General features: G+C 35.4%; 1 protein-coding gene across 2 annotated transcripts in view; it reads right to left on the reverse strand.

Annotated features, from left to right (window-relative positions):
- LOC145999689 (uncharacterized) overlaps positions 1 to 23,357 on the reverse strand; it is a 278,774-nt gene that overhangs the window by 245,471 nt on the left and 9,946 nt on the right. For both annotated transcript variants that reach the window (XM_083136905.1, XM_083136904.1), the window contains exon 2: positions 3,440 to 3,593. In XM_083136905.1, the coding sequence (XP_082993031.1) occupies positions 3,440 to 3,559 (120 nt within the window). In that variant the 5' untranslated portion in view covers positions 3,560 to 3,593. The remainder of the gene's footprint in view (positions 1 to 3,439; positions 3,594 to 23,357) is intronic.

Raw genomic sequence — 23,357 nt, forward strand, 5'->3', positions numbered from 1 at the left:
TGAGGAGTCTTACAATCGTCAAAACAACTGTGTTTTTGCCTCAACATCCCAGGAAGCTCGTTAAAACACGCCATGGATCCTCAGAGGCCATCATCCTGCCTCAGTGATGGTTTCGTGGGGATTCTCGTACGGTGGCACAACTGACCTTCACTTCTGTGAACATGGTGGGAATACATCTGCAAAAGTGTACCAAGCCTCAGTGTTGGAGCCACTTGTGAAATCGTTGACCTGCACCATGTTCAACAATGAGCCATGGAGCTTCCAACAGGACTCAGCACTGGCCCACAAGGCAAAGACCACAGAGGAGTGGCTTCAGAGGAATGTGCTTGATTTCATTGCTCTGGCTGATTGGCCTGCCAGCAGCCTCGACCTCAGCCCATTGGACTACAGGTTGTGGTCCGTTTTGGAGGGCATGGTCTGTAGGAAGAGGCATCCAAACCTTGCAAGTCTCAAGCGTTCTTGTGAAGGCAGTGGCGGACTTTCCCCTCGAGACCATGCATGCTGCGATCGTAGACTGGTCTCAGAGACTTCGGGCCTGGGTGAAGGTCAGAGGTGGCCATTTTGAACAGTGATTGGTGCTCTGTGTTGGCACGATCTGTATCTTTGTAACATCCAAATATTAATACATCAGCTTGCTCACTGTGCCTGTAGTTCATTATTAACTTTGTAACAGAATTTATGATATGACTAGATAATGATTGTATAGGGATTAATAGATTTTTTTTTCCCCGATACAAATAAATAGAGAAATGAAAAGTGGCATGACCAGGATTTACGTAAATCTTTTTTAGTAGTCAGTCCTAATTTTGCCGTCTTTTTCTTCCTTTGATGTTATGACCCCTTACGCCCCCCCATAATGTATATTTAATTTTTGACAAACATGAAATATGAAATAAACTTTCATTTTTCATGCTTTGGAAAGGTGCGAGGCAAGTTTTCCTACCTTGTTTGTCACAAAATAATATGAAATAAACTCCAAAATGTTAAATGAACTCTTTAAACACGAAATTTAGAGTTTATTTACCGACAACACTTTCTGAAGTCTGAATTATCCTGCAAGTGAATATAAATCAAAAATTTATTTATTCCATTGTAAAAATTTACAATTTAAGAAGCAAAAATGGGACTCCTTTACACATGAACGAACTGCATAAATCTGCTATTTGACAGGAAATGTTTACTTTGCATCATAACAGTTGGGCTGAAAAGTTCGTAGGCTGACTCATAGATGGCGTTACTAGAATTAAATCCATGTGATTTTCACTTAGTACTAACCTTCAAAAGATACGTGTATAAATTTCACAGCTGCCGGATAATTAGTTCGTGAGATATAGCATTGTGAGTGAAGCAGCTTTTGTTATTGTGAATAAATGGATAAAAAATAATTTCGTGTGTTAATAAAGCATTGCTTTTTGGCGAAAAAAAATACTGATGAAGCCAAGGCTTGGCTTGATAAACATTATTCGGACTCTGCACCAGGAAAATCAACCGTTGAGAAGTGGTTTGCTAAATTTAAACGAGGCGAAATGAACATCGAAGACGATGCACGCAGTGGACACCCCAAAGAGGCTGTTACCGACGAAAACATAAAAAAAGTCCACAAAATAATTTTAAATAATCGTAAAGTGAAGTTGATCGAGATAGCTGAGATTATTACATAGCGTTGTTGGAGCGTTTAAAGCATGAAATCACGAAAAAAACGGCCCCATTTGAAGAAGAAAAAAGTGCTGTTTCATCAAGACAATGCACCGTGTGTCAAATCAATGAAAACGATGGCAAAATTATATGAATTAGACTACGAATTGCTTCCTCATCCACCATATTCTCCAGATCTGGCCCCCAGTGACTTTTTCCTGTTTGCAGACCTTAAAAGAATGCTCGCTGGAAAGAAATTTAGCACTGATGAAGAGGTAATCGCAGGCCTATTTTGAGGCTAAAGAGAAATCGTACTATAAAAATGGCATCGAAAAATTGTATGACCGCTATAATCGTTGTATTGCCCTCGAAGGCAACTATATTGAATAATAAAATCGAATTGTCAAAAAAATATTTTTTACTATGTTAGCCTACGAACTTTTCAGCCCAACTGTTAAGTATAGTTTTTAAATCAATGAAGTCCTACAAATAAAGTAGGAACATAAAATTTACAGATAACAGATATTCTGCCCATCTGATAATGCAAATGCTCTTTTAAGAACATGAATGGTTCAATAATTAAAGCAATCAGGTAATTTCGATCGGTCTTGCTTTGTTGCATTGCTGGACTTTATTTTATAGAAATACGCAGTAAGTACGGTAATTGTGATTTTACAGTTTCAATTCCCATAGCGTTCCAAATATTTGCCATGTTATGTCATCTAGGTGAAACTAATTAATGTGACTTTTTTGGGTTTAAACTGGACACACAAAAATCAACATCTGCCTCAAACTCAAAACAGATATTCTGTCCTGGAGAATTAACTCTTATTAGCAGTTACACATACTTTTTCATGCTACACAAAAAGTAACTACACACATATTTTACACTAAGTAAAGAGTTAGTACACAATGTGTGCCAATGAAACTGAGCACAGCAGCATGAGCATACTGCATGAACAGGAAAAAATAGGTATATCACATTTAACACAAAGTACACATTTTCATTCCTATAAAATTACCAGCAATTTTACTGTCTCATAAAATAATTATAAAACTACAACATTACACCCAGGAATCCATTAATTTTGCAAAACCAAAGTCCAGGAATTTTTCATAAATTTCCACTACTTCTAAGATCATTCTACAAAAAACTAACATACTAATTTTAAAAAAGTGCTATGTCTTCAACTTTACGTATTATTAGAATGAAACAAGTTTATTCAACATTGTTGAGCTTCCCAGATGGTGCAGTGGTAACATAATGGCCTTGTAATTAAGAGATCTCTAGTTCAATACATGGTGGAGGCACACAGTGGTTCGGATCAGACTTGAAACTGCAGGTCCAGTCCCAATTAACCTTTCTGTTCATAAAGTAGACTAAAAACAAAAACTCAACATTGTTGAAAATAAATTATGAAAAATTATCTTAAATATTTTGTTAAAAAATGTCAGGAAGAAACCAGTTAGGAGAAGAAAAAAGTGAAATATATTTTTGTTGCAAATCCTGTTAAGAAAAAAGAACATTTAATTTCCCTTACTTATCTAATGAGGTTGGGGGAGTACATTTTATGAATGGAAAAACAAAATAACTTGAGTAAACCCACCACGGATGAAGAAAAATGGATCATGAATTTTGAACTTTCATACAAAATTCCCAGAATTCTTCATAACCTTTTCACTCCAAAGTTAATTTCCCTAATTTCTCCACAACTGAGTAGAAACCCAAACACCATAAGGAATTCCATTTACATTACAGCTCTATCCAATGAAACTTGAAATAATAACTTTAAAAAGTACATACCTGAATTATCCACATGTTTGTGAAGTCTTCAACATGTTGTGCATAGAACACATACAGTGATCTGTTAAGTTGGAAATTAAATAAGGAATCGTCCTTAAAATCCAGTAAAACCTCCCTCATCTTGATTTCAGCACGAGAGCATTGTATGTACTACCTAAAAAAAAAGGAAAGAGAAAAATATATATACCGGGTGTTCAAAAATTATTGGTTGACATTGTAAGACTATATTTTCAACAATAATTATCGTATAGCATCCATATGGTTGAAAATTCAACCGCCACACGTATACTAGGGTGGTTCGAAAAAACACTTTTTTCGAAATTGGCTTACTGCTAGTGCTAATTTTTGGCCAAATTGGCTCAATAATACGTGTGCAAAATTTCAGCTCGATCAGTGGATGTCTTCAGGTGCCGCATTGTATCTAAAGTTTGAAAAAAAATTGGAAAAAGTAAGTTTTGGTGAAAAAAATTTAAAATATTATTTTTCCCCTAGTGAGGGCATTTTGTATGTAGATCAGCTCTAAATGATGTAAACAACGCTAGAAATAATAATAACGGGGATTGCCGGTCCTCTTTAGGCGTACTTAAGGCCTAAACTTAAACCAAAATTTGCGAAAAATAGGCTTAATGGACTTTTATTTTACCGGATTTGAATTGGATGCAAGAGCTTTTTGTACGGATATATTAGAATGTTATCATTTTTTATTAGTCAAATAATTTTTTGAAAGATATATTTTGTGTTTGAAGTGTGTGAAGCAATATTTTTTTTACATTGATCACGCCCGAGTTTCTCATTACTCACCGGCTAAATAAATTATCTGAACATCTTTTCTTTTCACGCATAGATATCGATACTTCGGAACTCGTCGTAATAGGCTGTGATGAAACGCCCATTAATACAGGATGGAAGAATGGCGCAATGGCCCAATTGGAATACTATCTCAAGTAGTCTCTTCTAAGGTTTGTTTGTCTTCTGCACACAAATGAACTTTCCTTGCGGCACTTCATTAAAGAAATTGACGGAAAAAGTACTGGACCTACTACATTCGCAGGACCAATTGGAATGGCACTAACAAGACTGGGAGAATATGCTGGTGCAACGCATTCAGCCCGTGCCAGTGTCTTGGACTGACAACTTAACAGAAGAGAACCTAATCTCCAACCAAAGGTATCTCCTGTGGATCTGGAAAGTGGAAAAGATCCTGTGGACGTCCGCATTTGTCCAGTACATTATGAACGTGAATGCTCCTATTTGCTTTTCCATCAAGAAAAAGCCATCGTTCGTTGATGAAGGCCGACACCTGTAGAGACTTTTATCCGCTTCCAGCTGCATGGACGTCAAGTACAGAAAAATAATTGATCCTGTCCTACAGCGAAATGCCTGGTTTGCCCACCCGGAAAACCATCTTCTGACAATGATTTCAGACGACAACCCAGACATAAGGGTACTTGGTTGGAGGAGAATCCTAAAAGTAAGAACAGTGCATGAGATTAAGGTCAACACAGAAAACTATGTTGACATGATTGATTGGTTTTGCAAATTGACTGAACAACAGTTGACACAACACATAAGCTTGGAACAACTTCAGGACAACACAAAATCAGCTTCTTATTCGGGAGAAGATATCATCTGTTTTCCAGCTTATACACAAGCAGTCGAAAGACATGTGAAGCTTGTGACAGAGGCGGCAGCATCAGTGTATGGCAAAGAGGAGAGCCATAAGTTTATTTTGGCAACGTTGAAATCTCGGGACCATATTTCGAAGTTTTTTCACTAAAGCAGAGTACTAAACTACTACATAGGAATACAGCAACCGCCTGATCATTGCATAGCGAACTAAACCAATAACCAATATATGCATGGGTGGGATGGTGGATGGAACTGGAACTGCAGCCACCAGGTGAGTTCTGGGCTTATATATATATATATATATATATATATATATATATATATATATATATATATATATATTGAAAATAGGCAGAGAGCTGCAGACAACACATTATAAAAGATGTAAGTTGTTGTCAAAAATAAATGTGCCTCAATTTCTTCACAACAAACACAAACTCAATAAAGAAACGCACACATATTTTCCCTATTTTTTTGCAAATTTTGGTTTATGTTCAGGCCTTAAGTACACCTAAAGAGGTCCGGCAATGCCCATTATTATTATTTCTAGCATTGTTTACAGTATTTAGAGTTTACCTACATGCAAAATGCCCTCACTAGGGGGAAAAAAATATTATTACATTTTTTTCACCAAAACTTACATTTTTTCAAACTTTAGGTACGATGCGGCATCTGAAGACATGCATCGACCAAGCTGAAATTTTGCACACGTATTATTGAACGAATTTGGCCAAAAATTAGCACTAGCCGTAAGCCAATTTCGAAAAAAGTGTTTTAGGGTGGTTCGAAAAAACACTTTTTTCGAACCACCCTAATGTATATCCATTAGGACGGATTGTCGATATTTCAACCAGCAGCAATTAATGTGCCATTTCTTGACAACTACACATGATATTTCACTTCTGTCCTTTTCTATTTTTAGTATACATATGAAGGTATGACATACTCGAATTACAAAACAACACATCAATTGTTACTACCATTAACAAGCAAAGTTTGAAAAAGTCCTTTGTCTCCTTTCCCTTCCCATTTGTCATGCTTCTCTCCAAATTTGGTCCATCCAGCATCCATAGGGCCAATGCTAGAAGTGAAATTCCGGACGTTGTCCTGAAGCTGGCAATACTGCTCCTTTATATAACACTATCTTTTACTCAAGAAGTACCTGTCCGATTTCAACAAAACTTTGCATGGTTGTTGAAATATACCACCACATTTTTTCATTCACTTCGGTCTATTGAGAGGAGCACAGTATGTCAATTTTCTTTTTAAAAAAAATCCAACTTTCCTCTTCTTTTTTTAACACTAATTACTGGGAGGCACAATGTAGGGCCATCCAGTTTGTTGCACTTTTTGACTCTCTTTGCACCAAACATCTAGTTGCTTACAGGGTGCAACACCAAGTCTCTCTAGTTCATTGGTTTGGAGTCAAGTAGTGTATTTGGTGTCTGCACCATTTGCACTACGTTCTGGGTAGGTGTATGTGTGATGTATGGTCACGTGGTGAGTGCTAACTAATCAAATTAATGTTTAAAGCAGCATCCAAGCATTTGTTGAATCTTCTGAACTTGAACACCGCTTTGCGTCTACTTGGTTGAATGTCATTTCCTTGCACAACCCTGACACTGGAATGCACCTGCACTTCACCAAGTGTCAAAAAGTGCAGCGAACTAGACAGGGCTTGTATAAATTTTACCTCTGCTAAAAGCCCTGTCTTTAAGAAAGAAAACAAAACGAATTTCATCTGTCTACGACAATTAGTTCTCGTGTTACAATATTTTTGTACTTTGCAGCAAGTACGATAAGTGTGGAAGAGGTCAGGCATCTAAAAGATAATGAACAGAAATACATAATATTAGCACCACTTCAAAGAAGAATATGTGAAGTTTCACAGAGACCTTAAATGCATTTAATATGTGTGTCGATGACACGACAGATTTCCAAGCAGTACTACCATTCTCGCCAAACTCTCCAGCATGCCTTGCGTGAAGTTTTCAATGGCGATATTGAAGCACGTTTGCAGTTCCGGCAGCATCTGTGGAAGTCGAGGAGCGTAAAAATCGGTTTTGATGAAACCCCATAGGAAGAAATCGCACAATATTGCCATTGGAAAGTTCACACAATACATGCTTGAGAAGGTTTGGCAAGAATGAAGTACCACCAGAACATCTGTTGTGGAACACGTTGGGCACACATTAAATACACTTAAGGTATGTGTGAAACTTCAAATATTCCTCTTTTAAATGGTGCTAATATCATGTATTTCTGTTTATTTTGATTTGATTTGATTTGATTTAGTTTATTTTACTTCGCGTTTTGTGCCTCTTGGCTAATTTGCGAAGATGGGGATGAGTGATGAAATGATGAAATTGATGAATGGACATTCACAAACAACCAAGCCCGACCGGGATTCGAACCCGGGACCCTTGGCGTCGCAGCGCGATGTGCTAACCACTCGGCCACAGGGTCGGGCATATTTCTGTTTATTATTGACGAAAATATAGTCTTACAAAATCGACCACTAATTTATGAAATTTCTTACATTTCTGTATTGCTTAATAATAATAATATTCAGGGCAGATAAAAAATCGTTTGATAATTCTTTATTATTTAAATTTATTTTCTTAAAAAAAAACATGCTAAACTAGGGTGACCAGCCATACTCTTTTTAAGAGTATTATACTCTTTTAGAGGTTCATATAACCTATACTCTTTTCAAGTTGCAAAAATCCTCAAATATACTCTTTTCCTTGCTATTTAATTTCATTCATTATTTTACGCGTAAAAATGCCTTAAAATCCACAGAACGGAAAACGTCAAGATGTCAACAAACTGAAGTATTTTCTCCTTGACTCAAGAATTTCCTATGAACAATTTCAAGTGTCATTTTCATATTCCATCAACAAGCAAAACATATTTCAAATTCATTGGAATTTAATGATAATGATTAGGGCTGAGCCGATACCACTTTCACCCGATACCGATGACGATACTCTTACCGATTCCCACCGATACCGATACTTGAAAATTTCAATAATTAAAATTTGTTCAATATTGGTGTGTAAATATTCTCCTCCAATTATATGCATCAACATACCAAGAAATTTGCTTTAGAATATTCAAGAATTGCATCAGAATATTAAAATAGATATTATGAAGTCACAAAATATAGTTTTTTGTGCAAAATTAGTGTAAAATAAAAAGGAAGTTTTAATTTTGCATGATTTCCAGGATAATTAGACTGTCAGGAAGTCGCGCGGGATTTTTGCGGACCCTGTGAAAGAGCAAAATGCATGCGCACCTTCAACCTATAGACTATACTCTTTTTGGTCAACAAATATCAGGTCACCCTACCAAACACTTTAGGTGCCACATGTACCACCTGCGGTACAAACATATGCTTTACTAGCAAACTAACAGCGATTTTGGTTGGCATTCTCAGGAGGCCAAAATTTCATCTTCAGTGATGTAGTCTTATTTACTTTCTTACTACCCGTAAGTACCTGCATGACCCATTATTGATAATAATATGTCGGATAATTGTATTTTTCCTTTGTCAGGCTCTTTGATGCACGTGAGGACAACATTGAAACCTGCTTATCATTGTTGAAATGCTTCATGTGCTCGAATATTCACAGGCAACATTTATCAACAGTAGTATTATTACAATTGCTTTCATTTGACGTGTCATTGTTGTCACCACCTACTCATATTATTGTTTTCCTGTATTTTTTTGTTACTCCACTTTTGGCAATTTGCAAATGAACACAATCATGGCACTCGTTTGGTTTAAAAATGGACTGAAGCCTATGAAAATACTATGCCAGGGATTCCCAACCTTTTTCGTTTCATGGTGCTCTTAGTGTTTCAAGGTGCCCAAGTCAGAATGTAGGCCTATCTAACACTGGCAACATTCAGTTAGTGAGGTTAGGTTGCTTGCCTGAAGTTTAAAATAAACACACATGTCAAATTCAGAAACATTTTATGTGTAAAAAGTACTAAATAAGTATAGCCTATATTCGGAACAATCATATCATTTCAGTGAAAATATTGGAACATTTTGCCGTTCCCCTGTAAGCCAGACATGACACCGTGGTGCAAACTTTGGTAACCATTATACTGTGATTTCTTTTGTCATTTTATTTACATCATTGTATTGATAAACATAAATATATACATAAAAATGTATTAACATATAGTAATTAACAACATTATGTCCCTATTTATATGTATAGTATATTTCCCACCGTGTCCTATTTCAATTTAGGTAGCGTTTTATGAAGCGATCTATTATGTATGTCTTCCCAGTTCACGTATACTTCTCATAGGCGATTTTAACTTGCCGGAGGTAACAGGTTCTAATTATGATTTCAACACAGCGGCTCGCAAAAATCTAAAACTCTCTCCAACTTTATGTCTTACCATAATTTAAGTAGTGGAAACAATGTGTTAAACACCAACAACAAAATGATAGATTTAGTTCTGACTAACATCCAAAACGTGTTGGTCTGTAAAGAAACTGAAACGTTAGTAACCGAGAATGAACATCACCCGCAACTTAACATCGAATTCTTTGTTTCAAAACACGTTAAAGCAAGCAAAGAGAAATCAATTAGCATACGTAATTTCCAAAAAGCAAACTTTGAAGGAATGTACCGTGAAATTGCTACCATCAACTGGGAAGAAATATCCAATCAAAAGAATGTAAATGATGCGCTTGATATTTTCTATGAAAAACTTGATAAAGTTTTCGAAGCCACCGTCCCGTTGAAAAACAAATATATAACATCACGCTACCCTGGTTGGTTCACCAGTGGTACAATTAAAAACATTAAAAGGAGGTTACAGGAATTACATATCAGAAACGGAAAATTATATAAAACTAGATTTTAGGCACTTCTGGTCCTTCGTCCAAAATAAAGGAAGGAAAAATATGTCCATGCCCCTCAAATACAATGACACTACACTATACGATGACGAGGCAATTGCAAACACCTTCGTTCAGCATTTCGAAGACCACAAAAAGATAGACGTAGGTGAAGCATTTGTACTAAACACAGTCAGTATTGAAGGTGTCGAAAAGGCAATAAAAAAGTTAAAACCAAAGAAATCCTGTGGCCCTGACGGCATTCCGCCCTACGTGTTAAAAGGTTGTGTAAGCTTATTAGCTCTATCCTTAATGAAAATATTCAATCTTTCCCTAGCTACATCTGTATTTCCCACGAAATGGAAAACATATATAGTGCATCCCATACCCAAAAATAGTGGCACCGGTAACATTGAAGAGCATAGGTCAATAGCTTTATTGTCTGCACCTGCAAAAGTTTTTGAATGCATTATTTATCAAAACTTGTTGACAGACATATCCCCCGTAATATCTACAAACCAACACGGCTTCATCCCGGGGAGATCCACTGTTATGAACCTCTCTCTCCTAAGTCATTTCTTTGCAATTAGTTTAGAAGAAAAAAGCAGGTAGATGTCATCTATACAGATATATAGAAGGCCTTTGATAAAGTAAACCACGATATTTTGTTAAGTAAACTTTCATGTCATGACCTCTCCAAACCAGCACTTCATTTCTTTGCTTCCTATCTGAAAGACCATAAGCAGAACGTATCTTATAAAGGAGTTTTGACAAAAGAGTTCACAGTTTTCTCAGGAGTCCCCCAGGGCTTGAATCTTGGACCTCTGATGTTTTTAATTTTAATCAATGACTTACCAAAGTGCTTGTGTAATTCATTCAGACTCTTATACGATTGATTGATTGATTGATTTGGTGTTTTAAGTTCACTTTATGCACAGTAAGGCTAATCAGGACTGGACCTACAGTTTAAAGTGGGATCCGAACCACTATGTGCCTCCACCAGGTATCGGACCAGGAACCCCTTGATTACAAGGCGATGACGCTACCACTGCGCCTTCGGGGAGGCTGGACTCTTATTCGAAAATGACTAAAAATTCGGTAGGACTATTTGCAATATTGATGACTGCAAATCATTACAAAATAAAATCCATACAGTAACGAAATGGTGCAGACTAAATTATCTTAATCTAAATATAGGAAAATGCTGCGCAATGACATATTTGTTCAACATAAAGCAAATTGAATTCAATTACAAAATAAATAACACAAAAATTAAAAGGGTTAACAAGATGAAAGATCTAGGAGTTACATTTGATTCTAAACTATCATTTGCAACACATATTGAAAAGGTCGACAATGAGGCACACAGAAACCAAGGGTATGCAATTAGAATGAGTAAAGAGTTTATGAACAAAGAAATGATGAAAATGATATTTAACGCCTTAGTCTGAAGCAAAGTAGAATATGAAGCAGAAATACGGGCTCCTCAGGTCAAAAGGTACACCCATAAAATTGAAATGCTACAATCTAAATTCATAAGATACGCCACTTACAAAGAAACAGGCATAGGCCTATGTAGCCAATACAAACACCACAACCTGCCTTCTTTCAGCAAAAGAAGAAAGATCAAATTGCCCTGTTTCTTGTACAAAATCATGAACAATAATATCCAGGTACAACATCTACTAGAACAAATACACACACGTGTTCCTATCTCCAAGACAAGATCCAAAGGGGGCCTCTTTTACTGTAGTAATAGAAGATCGAACATCATAAATAAATCATCTATGAGAAGAATGTGTGAACTGTACAACAGATGTTCAGAAATGGAAACAAAATTAGATATATTTCACATGCCTATTGGGACATTCAAAAAGACCATTCAAAGGATGGAAGAATAAATGTCAACCACGCAAATATGAACGTACATTTTGTAAATCTATATTTCTTTCGTAGTTTATACTCAATTATGTACAACACTATAATTGGACATTAGCCTGTTGTGGTCAATGAATAAATAAATTGAATAAATAAATAAAATAAATAAATATTACTTTAGATTTATACAGGGTGGCTACTCTAGAAACATGATAAAATTCAAGTATAATTCCTGGTTTTCAAGATGAACTTTCCAAAAATTCAAGGGTATACTGTAACAGATTGTTTACAGAACGTTCCGGGAAGAAAGAGGCAAAAGGAATTGAAACACCCCTTTTTGAAATAATAGACTGAGTCCGGTACACAAAGGGAAGGAAGCGGTCGAGGAGTTGGCGCGGAGAAGTTACAGCAGTTGGTGCGGAGATTTTGACTGGAAGGTGATCGCGCTAGTTAGTGCTCTGCCTGTTGAGTTTTGCATACCTCCGGGGACATTTTTCTTCTGGCGAAGTGGTAAAGTACAGTCTTCAGTCGGAAGACCACGCTAGTCCACCGTTGTTTGCAGAGGCACAAGAAACGTTAAATCGGCATTAAGGCTCTCCGGAAAAGAGATGGTGCGGACGTGAACTCACTCTGCAGCAGTTTAGCAGATTTTCAGTCAGTGAAGCCGAGGTAGCAGAGAAGGATATTCTACAGCGACAAGACACCAAGGTTCGTTGGGAAAAGAAGATGGAACGACGAAGACAAGACACCGAGGATCATCGGAAAAATAAGACAGAACAACGAGGGTTTTAGTGAAGTGGTCCCCAGTGTCGAGAGCTCTCGTGTTTTAACCCCCACACGCTCGATCTTCTGATGAAAAAATCCAACTAAAGTTTGAAAAGCGCTAATTCTTTCTAAAGGCCGACCATGTAATCGTGAGTAAAAAGGTTAAATTTGTTCTTCTTTATAAATATATGTGAGAGTTTTTTTTCTTATATTTCTTTTACCAAGATAATCTAAAGTACTGGTGTCAACTCTTGTATTGGGTTTACTCATGTAAACCAAGAACCACCAGCGAATCAGTGTGAACCTTTAATTATTTTTTTTGTGAAGTTATTTCTTAGTTTTCTCCTGTAATAAAAGATAGTAAAGGTAATTGGTTATTCTTTCCTTCAAACATTGAAATCTATAATAATAGTTGAAATCAGTTTATCTCAACCGAACTGTAGTTAAAAAGCAAAGCTAAGTCTAATACTAATAATAATAATAACGTAAAATCACGTTTTATCGTTATAATACAAGAAGATGTTTTCTCTATTTCAACCTTACGTATTACTGCCTCTCACCATCCACACAAATATATTAACAATACAAAGAGTCCATGTGATTCAAACTTATCCAAAAAGTATAATTCAATTAAATGGTTTATATACATTTAAAATAATTTAAGGTGCATAATTTAAATTTGCTATTTAACATAGTCAGACTTGAAATACATCTCCAAACACAAGTCACAAATGTTACGGGATATACTTATTTAAAAAAAATGTTATAATTGTATGAGAATTTCGAACTCAAATTACCTAATAAACTTCAAGATATCTTGCAATAATCTTTCGTCTGTCAGAAAGATCATTCTGCAAAGGACACCAACAAAGTAAACGGATTGAGAGAATTCTGTTCCATTTTCAATACAGATTTCTTTTTTTCCCCCTTCCTCGATAAAAATAAAAGGTAAACAGAGAAAACTTGCCTCAGGGCATTTATATATTAGTATAAATTGAATGGGATTTGGATTAATAAAAATGACAATTTTTCACGTCTAAAGAGAAAAATTTAAGCAGAATTCATGCATAATTCCCGGAACCAATAATTCACGCAGAATTCCCGGTGAGTAGCCACCCTGTTATAAATGAATAAAAAAGGCCTGCAAAATTATGCAAATATTTATTAATTAATAGTTTATCGAATGTTTTGTTTCAAAAATATCAACTCATTCAAATACTCAGAACAAATGAGGACTTAAGTTCCAAAATGAAGTTTTATTTTAATTCACTGTAGTTCATGATGTTATAAAGACAAGCCCCTAGGTTATACAGAGTGTCCGAAAAGTCACGCAACCCGGTGTTTACGACCGTATAACGGAATAGCGAAACGGAATGAGAAGAAACGCTTTCTGCCAAGAGAATGCCCTGTATATTGGGAAAATTTAGAGAGACAAACATATGTAAGAACATACATGTTTTAATAACAAATAAGCAAAGTGTTGCCAAAGGCGGAAAAAAAATATTTGCAAATCGTGTATATTGATGCACAGAACTCACTCAGGTAAATTATTGCAACATTTCACAATACCAACGAACAATTTGGATGGCCATCTAATGAATTTGACACAAAAAGAACTTTGACGAAGTTTCAAAAACATTGCAGAAGGGAATAAATGGGCTGTTCCAAAAATCGAAGTTTTCACAATATTACGAGGGACACTGGCAACACTGTTGTTGTCACGTGTCACTAACAGACGTGTCTCACCTCAGGCTATCACACTAAGGCACTTTTAACGGCAAAGGAGAAAGTTGGTTATTCTCGAACATATGCAATAAATTACATGCACCTTGCAACCCTGAAATGTGGTTTCAATTGGATAGGTATGTCAACAGCCAAAATTCCAGGCATTGGTCGACAGAAAACCCATATCAGTTGCATGAACTACCCTTGCACTCTCCGAAAATCGGTGTATGGTGTGGAATATCGCGACGTCGTATTGTGGGACCGTTATTCTTTGAGACAACAGTGGATTCTGCTGTGTACGGGGATCTCATAATGCAATTCGTTGCTCTCCTGGAAGAAGACGAATGTGATGTTTGGCTACAACAAGATGGAGCAACTTGCCATACATCTGATGAATCTCTTCGTATGCTGAGAGAATTTTTGGTGATCGTCTAATATCCAAGGATTTATGCCCCATTCGCTCGCCCAATTTTTTTTCTGTGGAGTTACTTAAAGGGGAAAGTATACCAAACGGGACCCAGAACATTGGAGCTGAAACGAAACATTACACAGGAAATTAATAATATCGGTGCTGCAACCCTCAGGAAGGTATCTGAGAACATGATCAAGCGAACCAACTTATGTATCCAAGAAAATGGTGGACACTTCGAACATTTGCTTTAATTTGTAGTGATACCCACATTTCAGGGTTGCAAGGTGTATGTAATTTATTGCATATGTTTGAAAATAACCAACTTTCTCCTTTGTCGATAAAAGTGCCTTAGTGTGATAGCCTGAGGTGAAACACGTCTGTTAGTGACACGTGACACCAACAGTGTTGCCAGTGTCCCTCGTAATATTGTGAAAACATCGATTTTTGGAACAGCCCATTTATTCCCTTCTGCAATGTTTTTGAAACTTCGTCAAAGTTCTTTTTCTGTCAAATTCATTAGACGGCCATCCAAATTGTTCGTTGCTATTGTGAAATGTTGCAATAATTTACCTCAGTGAGTTCTGTGCAGCCTGGCTTCACCTGATTTTTCGCTGTCGCTGTTTTACCTGTGTGGAATCGTCTTCAAGTGCTACTGCAACGGGATTTGTTGCCTTTGAAACACTGTAGATGTCAACGTTGCCTGGTTCCTCCCAGCGTAGAGATGTAAATCCATTAAGATTAGGCACACACACACAGGAGATGTACTACAGAGAGTTGCAGCGAGGAATGCAAGCTCGACCAGGACTCGGAACCCTGGTCTCTGGAATACCGTGCCATTCCTCTACTACTGAGCTACCGAGCCAGCCTTGCTTCGCCTGACTTTTTGCTGTTGCTCCTGGTCGAGCCTGCATTTTTCACTGAGATTCTACATGGTACATCTCCTGTGTGTGCCTAATCTTATTTATTCAATTGACTGTGTGTGTGCAAAATTTCATATTGGGACGGCAATGGGTTCCTATGGAAATTATTTTTTTGTATTATAATGCACATTCATTTTGTTGACCTCCATGTTAAAACCATACAGTGGCGCAACCACAGGGGTGGGCATTGCACCCCATCCAAACTTTGGACGGAAATGAGTTCTGGGGGGGGGCAAATATTTGCGACCAAGTGTGCCTGCAGGGGTCAATTACCGCCCACAACTTGAAATTTTATGCAAATAAAAATACTTTTCGTAAAATTTTCTTCCTCGCTTTCCTCACGATGCCTGCTTTTCTTAGTCTTATCAAGTTCAGAACTATAGCTAGGGGGCGGTGGGAGTTGGCCCTGGGTGCCGAACGATCTAAATGAAATTAAGTTGTAAAATTGATTGATTGATTTGTGATTTGTGGTTTTGTATCCACTTTACACACAAAAAGGTTAATCGGGACTGTCCTACAGTTTAAAGTGGGATCCGAACCAATGTGCCATGTGCCTCCAGCAGGTAAATAACCCGGGAACAAACAGCAAAAATAAAAATATCAGAGATTTATATAAAGGTGTAAATGAGTTTAGAAAGGGGTGGCAACCTAAAGTAAACTTGATACAAGATAAAGACGGTGATTTTCTACCTGACCCAAGTGATATTCTAAATAGATGGAAGAACTATTTTAATGACCTTTTAAATGTCAATGTAGGAGATAAATCAGAAGTAAATGAAGTACACACAGCAGAACCTTTAGTTCCAGAACTTAACTTGACTGAAGTTAAAGATGCTATTAAAAGGCTAAAGAATAACAAAGCACCTGCCATTGATTTAATACCAGCTGATTTAATTAAATATGGTGGAAATTCATTAATATGTCAAATTCACAAATTAATTTGTTTAATATGGAATAAAGAAGAAATCCGTCAACAGTGGAAAGAATCCATAATTGTTCCTGTGTTTAAAGAAGGTGATAAAATGAAATGCAATAATTACCGTGGAATTACTCTACTCTCAACAACATATAAAATATTATCTAACATTATTTTAACAAGACTAACCCCATATGCTAATGAAGTTATAGGTGATTATCAATGTGGATTTAAACGTAACAGATCAACTACAGATCAAATTTTTCACATCAGGCAGACACTTGAAAAAAAGTGGGAATATAATCAAAATGTCCATCAGCTATTCATTGATTTCAAGAAAGCATAAGATTCGGTCAAAAGAGATAAATTATATAGGACTGTCCTACAGTTTAAAGTGGGATCCGAACCAATGTGCCATGTGCCTCCAGCAGGTAAATAACCCGGGAACAAACAGAAAAAATAAAAATATCAGAGATTTATATAAAGGAGTAAATGAGTTTAGAAAGGGGTGGCAACCTAAAGTAAACTTGATACAAGATAAAGACGGTGATTTTCTACCTGACCCAAGTGATATTCTAAATAGATGGAAGAACTATTTTAATGACCTTTTAAATGTCCATGTAGGAGATAAATCAGAAGTAAATGAAGTACACACAGCAGAACCTTTAGTTCCAGAACCTAACTTGACTGAAGTTAAAGATGCTATTAAAAGGCTAAAGAATAACAAAGCACCTGCCATTGATTTAATACCAGCTGATTTAATTAAATATGGTGGAAATTCATTAATATGTCAAATTCACAAATTAATTTGTTTAATATGGAATAAAGAAGAAATCCCTCAACAGTGGAAAGAATCCATAATTGTTCCTGTGTTTAAAAAAGGTGATAAAATGAAATGCAATAATTACCGTGGAATTACTCTACTCTCAACAACATATAAAATATTATCTAACATTATTTTAACAAGACTAACCCCATATGCTAATGAAGTTATAGGTGATTATCAATGTGGATTTAAACGTAACAGATCAACTACAGATCAAATTTTTCACATCAGCCAGACACTTGAAAAAAAGTGGGAATATAATCAAAATGTCCATCAGCTATTCATTGATTTCAAGAAAGCATAAGATTCGGTCAAAAGAGATAAATTATATAGGACTGTCCTACAGTTTAAAGTGGGATCCGAACCAATGTGCCATGTGCCTCCAGCAGGTAAATAACCCGGGAACAAACAGAAAAAATAAAAAATATCAGAGATTTATATAAAGGAGTAAATGAGTTTAGAAAGGGGTGGCAACCTAAAGTAAACTTGATACAAGATAAAGACGGTGATTTTCTACCTGACCCAAGTGATATTCTAAATAGATGGAAGAACTATTTTAATGACCTTTTAAATGTCCATGTAGGAGATAAATCAGAAGTAAATGAAGTACACACAGCAGAACCTTTAGTTCCAGAACCTAACTTGACTGAAGTTAAAGATGCTATTAAAAGGCTAAAGAATAACAAAGCACCTGCCATTGATTTAATACCAGCTGATTTAATTAAATATGGTGGAAATTCATTAAAATGTCAAATTCACAAATTAATTTGTTTAATATAGAATAAAGAAGAAATCCCTCAACACTGGAAAGAATCCATAATTGTTCCTGTGTTTACAAAAGGTGATAAAATGAAATGCAATAATTACCGTGGTATTTCTCTACTCTCAACAACATATAAAATATTATCTAACATTCTTTTAACAAGACTAACCCCATATGCTAATGAAGTTATAGGTGATTATCAATGTGGATTTAAACGTAACAGATCAACTACAGATCAAAATTTTCACATCAGCCAGACACTTGAAAAAAAGTGGGAATATAATCAAAATGTCCATCAGCTATTCATTGATTTCAAGAAAGCATAAGATTCGGTCAAAAGAGATAAATTATATAGGACTGTCCTACAGTTTAAAGTGGGATCCGAACCAATGTGCCATGTGCCTCCAGCAGGTAAATAACCCGGGAACAAACAGAAAAAATAAAAAATATCAGAGATTTATATAAAGGAGTAAATGAGTTTAGAAAGGGGTGGCAACCTAAAGTAAACTTGATACAAGATAAAGACGGTGATTTTCTACCTGACCCAAGTGATATTCTAAATAGATGGAAGAACTATTTTAATGACCTTTTAAATGTCCATGTAGGAGATAAATCAGAAGTAAATGAAGTACACACAGCAGAACCTTTAGTTCCAGAACCTAACTTGACTGAAGTTAAAGATGCTATTAAAAGGCTAAAGAATAACAAAGCACCTGCCATTGATTTAATACCAGCTGATTTAATTAAATATTGTGGAAATTCATTAAAATGTCAAATTCACAAATTAATTTGTTTAATATGGAATAAAGAAGAAATCCCTCAACAGTGGAAAGAATCCATAATTGATCCTGTGTTTAAAAAAGGTGATAAAATGAAATGCAATAATTACCGTGGTATTTCTCTACTCTCAACAACATATAAAATATTATCTAACATTCTTTTAACAAGACTAACCCCATATGCTAATGAAGTTATAGGTGATTATCAATGTGGATTTAAACGTAACAGATCAACTACAGATCAAAATTTTCACATCAGCCAGACACTTGAAAAAAAGTGGGAATATAATCAAAATGTCCATCAGCTATTCATTGATTTCAAGAAAGCATAAGATTCGGTCAAAAGAGATAAATTATATAGGACTGTCCTACAGTTTAAAGTGGGATCCGAACCAATGTGCCATGTGCCTCCAGCAGGTAAATAACCCGGGAACAAACAGAAAAAATAAAAAATATCAGAGATTTATATAAAGGAGTAAATGAGTTTAGAAAGGGGTGGCAACCTAAAGTAAACTTGATACAAGATAAAGACGGTGATTTTCTACCTGACCCAAGTGATATTCTAAATAGATGGAAGAACTATTTTAATGACCTTTTAAATGTCCATGTAGGAGATAAATCAGAAGTAAATGAAGTACACACAGCAGAACCTTTAGTTCCAGAACCTAACTTGACTGAAGTTAAAGATGCTATTAAAAGGCTAAAGAATAACAAAGCACCTGCCATTGATTTAATACCAGCTGATTTAATTAAATATTGTGGAAATTCATTAAAATGTCAAATTCACAAATTAATTTGTTTAATATGGAATAAAGAAGAAATCCCTCAACAGTGGAAAGAATCCATAATTGATCCTGTGTTTAAAAAAGGTGATAAAATGAAATGCAATAATTACCGTGGTATTTCTCTACTCTCAACAACATATAAAATATTATCTAACATTCTTTTAACAAGACTAACCCCATATGCTAATGAAGTTATAGGTGATTATCAATGTGGATTTAAACGTAACAGATCAACTACAGATCAAAATTTTCACATCAGCCAGACACTTGAAAAAAAGTGGGAATATAATCAAAATGTCCATCAGCTATTCATTGATTTCAAGAAAGCATAAGATTCGGTCAAAAGAGATAAATTATATAGGACTGTCCTACAGTTTAAAGTGGGATCCGAACCAATGTGCCATGTGCCTCCAGCAGGTAAATAACCCGGGAACAAACAGAAAAAATAAAAAATATCAGAGATTTATATAAAGGAGTAAATGAGTTTAGAAAGGGGTGGCAACCTAAAGTAAACTTGATACAAGATAAAGACGGTGATTTTCTACCTGACCCAAGTGATATTCTAAATAGATGGAAGAACTATTTTAATGACCTTTTAAATGTCCATGTAGGAGATAAATCAGAAGTAAATGAAGTACACACAGCAGAACCTTTAGTTCCAGAACCTAACTTGACTGAAGTTAAAGATGCTATTAAAAGGCTAAAGAATAACAAAGCACCTGCCATTGATTTAATACCAGCTGATTTAATTAAATATGGTGGAAATTCATTAAAATGTCAAATTCACAAATTAATTTGTTTAATATAGAATAAAGAAGAAATCCCTCAACACTGGAAAGAATCCATAATTGTTCCTGTGTTTAAAAAAGGTGATAAAATGAAATGCAATAATTACCGTGGTATTTCTCTACTCTCAACAACATATAAAATATTATCTAACATTCTTTTAACAAGACTAACCCCATATGCTAATGAAGTTATAGGTGATTATCAATGTGGATTTAAACGTAACAGATCAACTACAGATCAAAATTTTCACATCAGCCAGACACTTGAAAAAAAGTGGGAATATAATCAAAATGTCCATCAGCTATTCATTGATTTCAAGAAAGCATAAGATTCGGTCAAAAGAGATAAATTATATAGGACTGTCCTACAGTTTAAAGTGGGATCCGAACCAATGTGCCATGTGCCTCCAGCAGGTAAATAACCCGGGAACAAACAGAAAAAATAAAAAATATCAGAGATTTATATAAAGGAGTAAATGAGTTTAGAAAGGGGTGGCAACCTAAAGTAAACTTGATACAAGATAAAGACGGTGATTTTCTACCTGACCCAAGTGATATTCTAAATAGATGGAAGAACTATTTTAATGACCTTTTAAATGTCCATGTAGGAGATAAATCAGAAGTAAATGAAGTACACACAGCAGAACCTTTAGTTCCAGAACCTAACTTGACTGAAGTTAAAGATGCTATTAAAAGGCTAAAGAATAACAAAGCACCTGCCATTGATTTAATACCAGCTGATTTAATTAAATATTGTGGAAATTCATTAAAATGTCAAATTCACAAATTAATTTGTTTAATATGGAATAAAGAAGAAATCCCTCAACAGTGGAAAGAATCCATAATTGTTCCTGTGTTTAAAAAAGGTGATAAAATGAAATGCAATAATTACCGTGGTATTTCTCTACTCTCAACAACATATAAAATATTATCTAACATTCTTTTAACAAGACTAACCCCATATGCTAATGAAGTTATAGGTGATTATCAATGTGGATTTAAACGTAACAGATCAACTACAGATCAAAATTTTCACATCAGCCAGACACTTGAAAAAAAGTGGGAATATAATCAAAATGTCCATCAGCTATTCATTGATTTCAAGAAAGCATATGATTCGGTCAAAAGAGATAAATTATATAATATATTAGTAGAGTTTGGAATACCTAAGAAGCTTATTAGTATGATAAAAATACGCACCAGTAGGACAGGAAGTAAAATTTGTGTGGGTATTAATATGTTTGACATATTTACAATTCAAACAAGGAGATGCATTATCTCCATTGTTCTTTAATTTTGCCTTAGAATATGCTGTTAGGAAGGTAAAAGAAACTAAAGAAGGACTAAGATTAAATGGTGTGACCCAGTTGTTACCATATGCAGATGATGTAGACTTACTGGGGGATGATGTGAATACAATTAAGAATAATGCTAAACTATTTTTCAAAACTGCTAAATAGATAGGTTTGGAAGTTAACAAAGAGAAAACTAATATATGCTTACAGGCCGAAACCAAGTGTTAGGTAATAATCAAAATCAAATTATTGATAACAACTCGTTTCAACCAGTTTCCAAATTCAAATACTTAGGAGTAATATTAACAAATGAAAATTATATTAAAGAGGAAATAAAAAGTAGGCTTAATTCAGGAAATGCATGTTACTTCTCTCTTCATAAACTTTTGTCTTCTCGTTTAATATCTAAGAAACTAAAAGTTAAAATATACAAAACAGTAATTTTGCCTGTAGTATTATATGGATGTGAAACTTGGTCCCTTACATTGAAAGAGGAACATAAATTGAGAGTATTTGAAAATAAGATCCTTAGGAAAATATTTGGACCTAAAAGGGATGAGGAGACAGGTGAGTGGAGAAGGTTACATAATTTAGAACTACATAATTTGTATTCATGTCCAGATATTATTAGAACGATTAAATCAAGAAGACTTAGGTGGGCAGGCCATGTGGCACGAATGGGAGAGGAAAGAGGAGTTTACAGGATTATTTTTCGGAAACCTGATGGTAAGAGTGAGATGGACCTAAAGGAAATCGGTAGGGATGGAAAAGAGTATATAGAACTTGCTCAAGATAGGGACAGATGGAAGGCCTGTGTTGCTGCAGCCATGAACCTTTGGGTTTAAAAGGCTAGGGAGTTAGTTAGTTAGGGTTCCGTAAACATGAAAAATCAATGCAAGTGTCGCAAAATCATGGAACAACCCTGTATAGTTTCATGTTGGCTGTCTGAATTATTCCGTGCATAATACGCACCACAGTTTTTGGGGGCAAAAATTTTGGAAAAAAGTGCTCATTATACACGAGTAAATACGTTATTTATACTGTTTTAGAAGCATCTAAATGTGGCAAGTATATAGCCTTGCATTTTGGATTATGTTTCGTAAAATATCTTGCCTATCCCATACATTGAGGCATTGTTCCTTCCAGATTTCAAAATTAAAGGAGACATCACAGAGGAGAATGTCCAATTATAACGCCATTAAGCCTTCTTTCCATGATTATGAAAAAATAAATATGCTGACCAAGGCCTTGGCTGACCTTGGTCAGCATATTTAGTTTTTCACAGAGGAGAGTTTTGTGGTTAGTATTTCTTCTACTTATATTGGAGGAATTGGGGAGGAACCAGATCATAAGTGCCTATGGGAAATTGGCATGAGGATCATTCCATGTCAAATCAACCAATGGTCTCAGAAATTGATAATTCTTGGTACAGTGGTAGTACCAGTAAACCTAAAAAAAAACTGCCAAATTTCAGATTTTCTTTTACTCTTCATTTCTTAGTTATTGACTTTCAAGAAAACAAAAATCCCAAAATTTGACAACATTTTGAAATCTTTAAACATCTGTAGATCAA

This window comes from Lepisma saccharinum, chromosome 15, assembly GCF_977018435.1.
Source record: "Lepisma saccharinum chromosome 15, izLepSacc3.1, whole genome shotgun sequence".
NCBI classification, from domain to species: Eukaryota; Metazoa; Arthropoda; class Insecta; order Zygentoma; family Lepismatidae; genus Lepisma; species Lepisma saccharinum.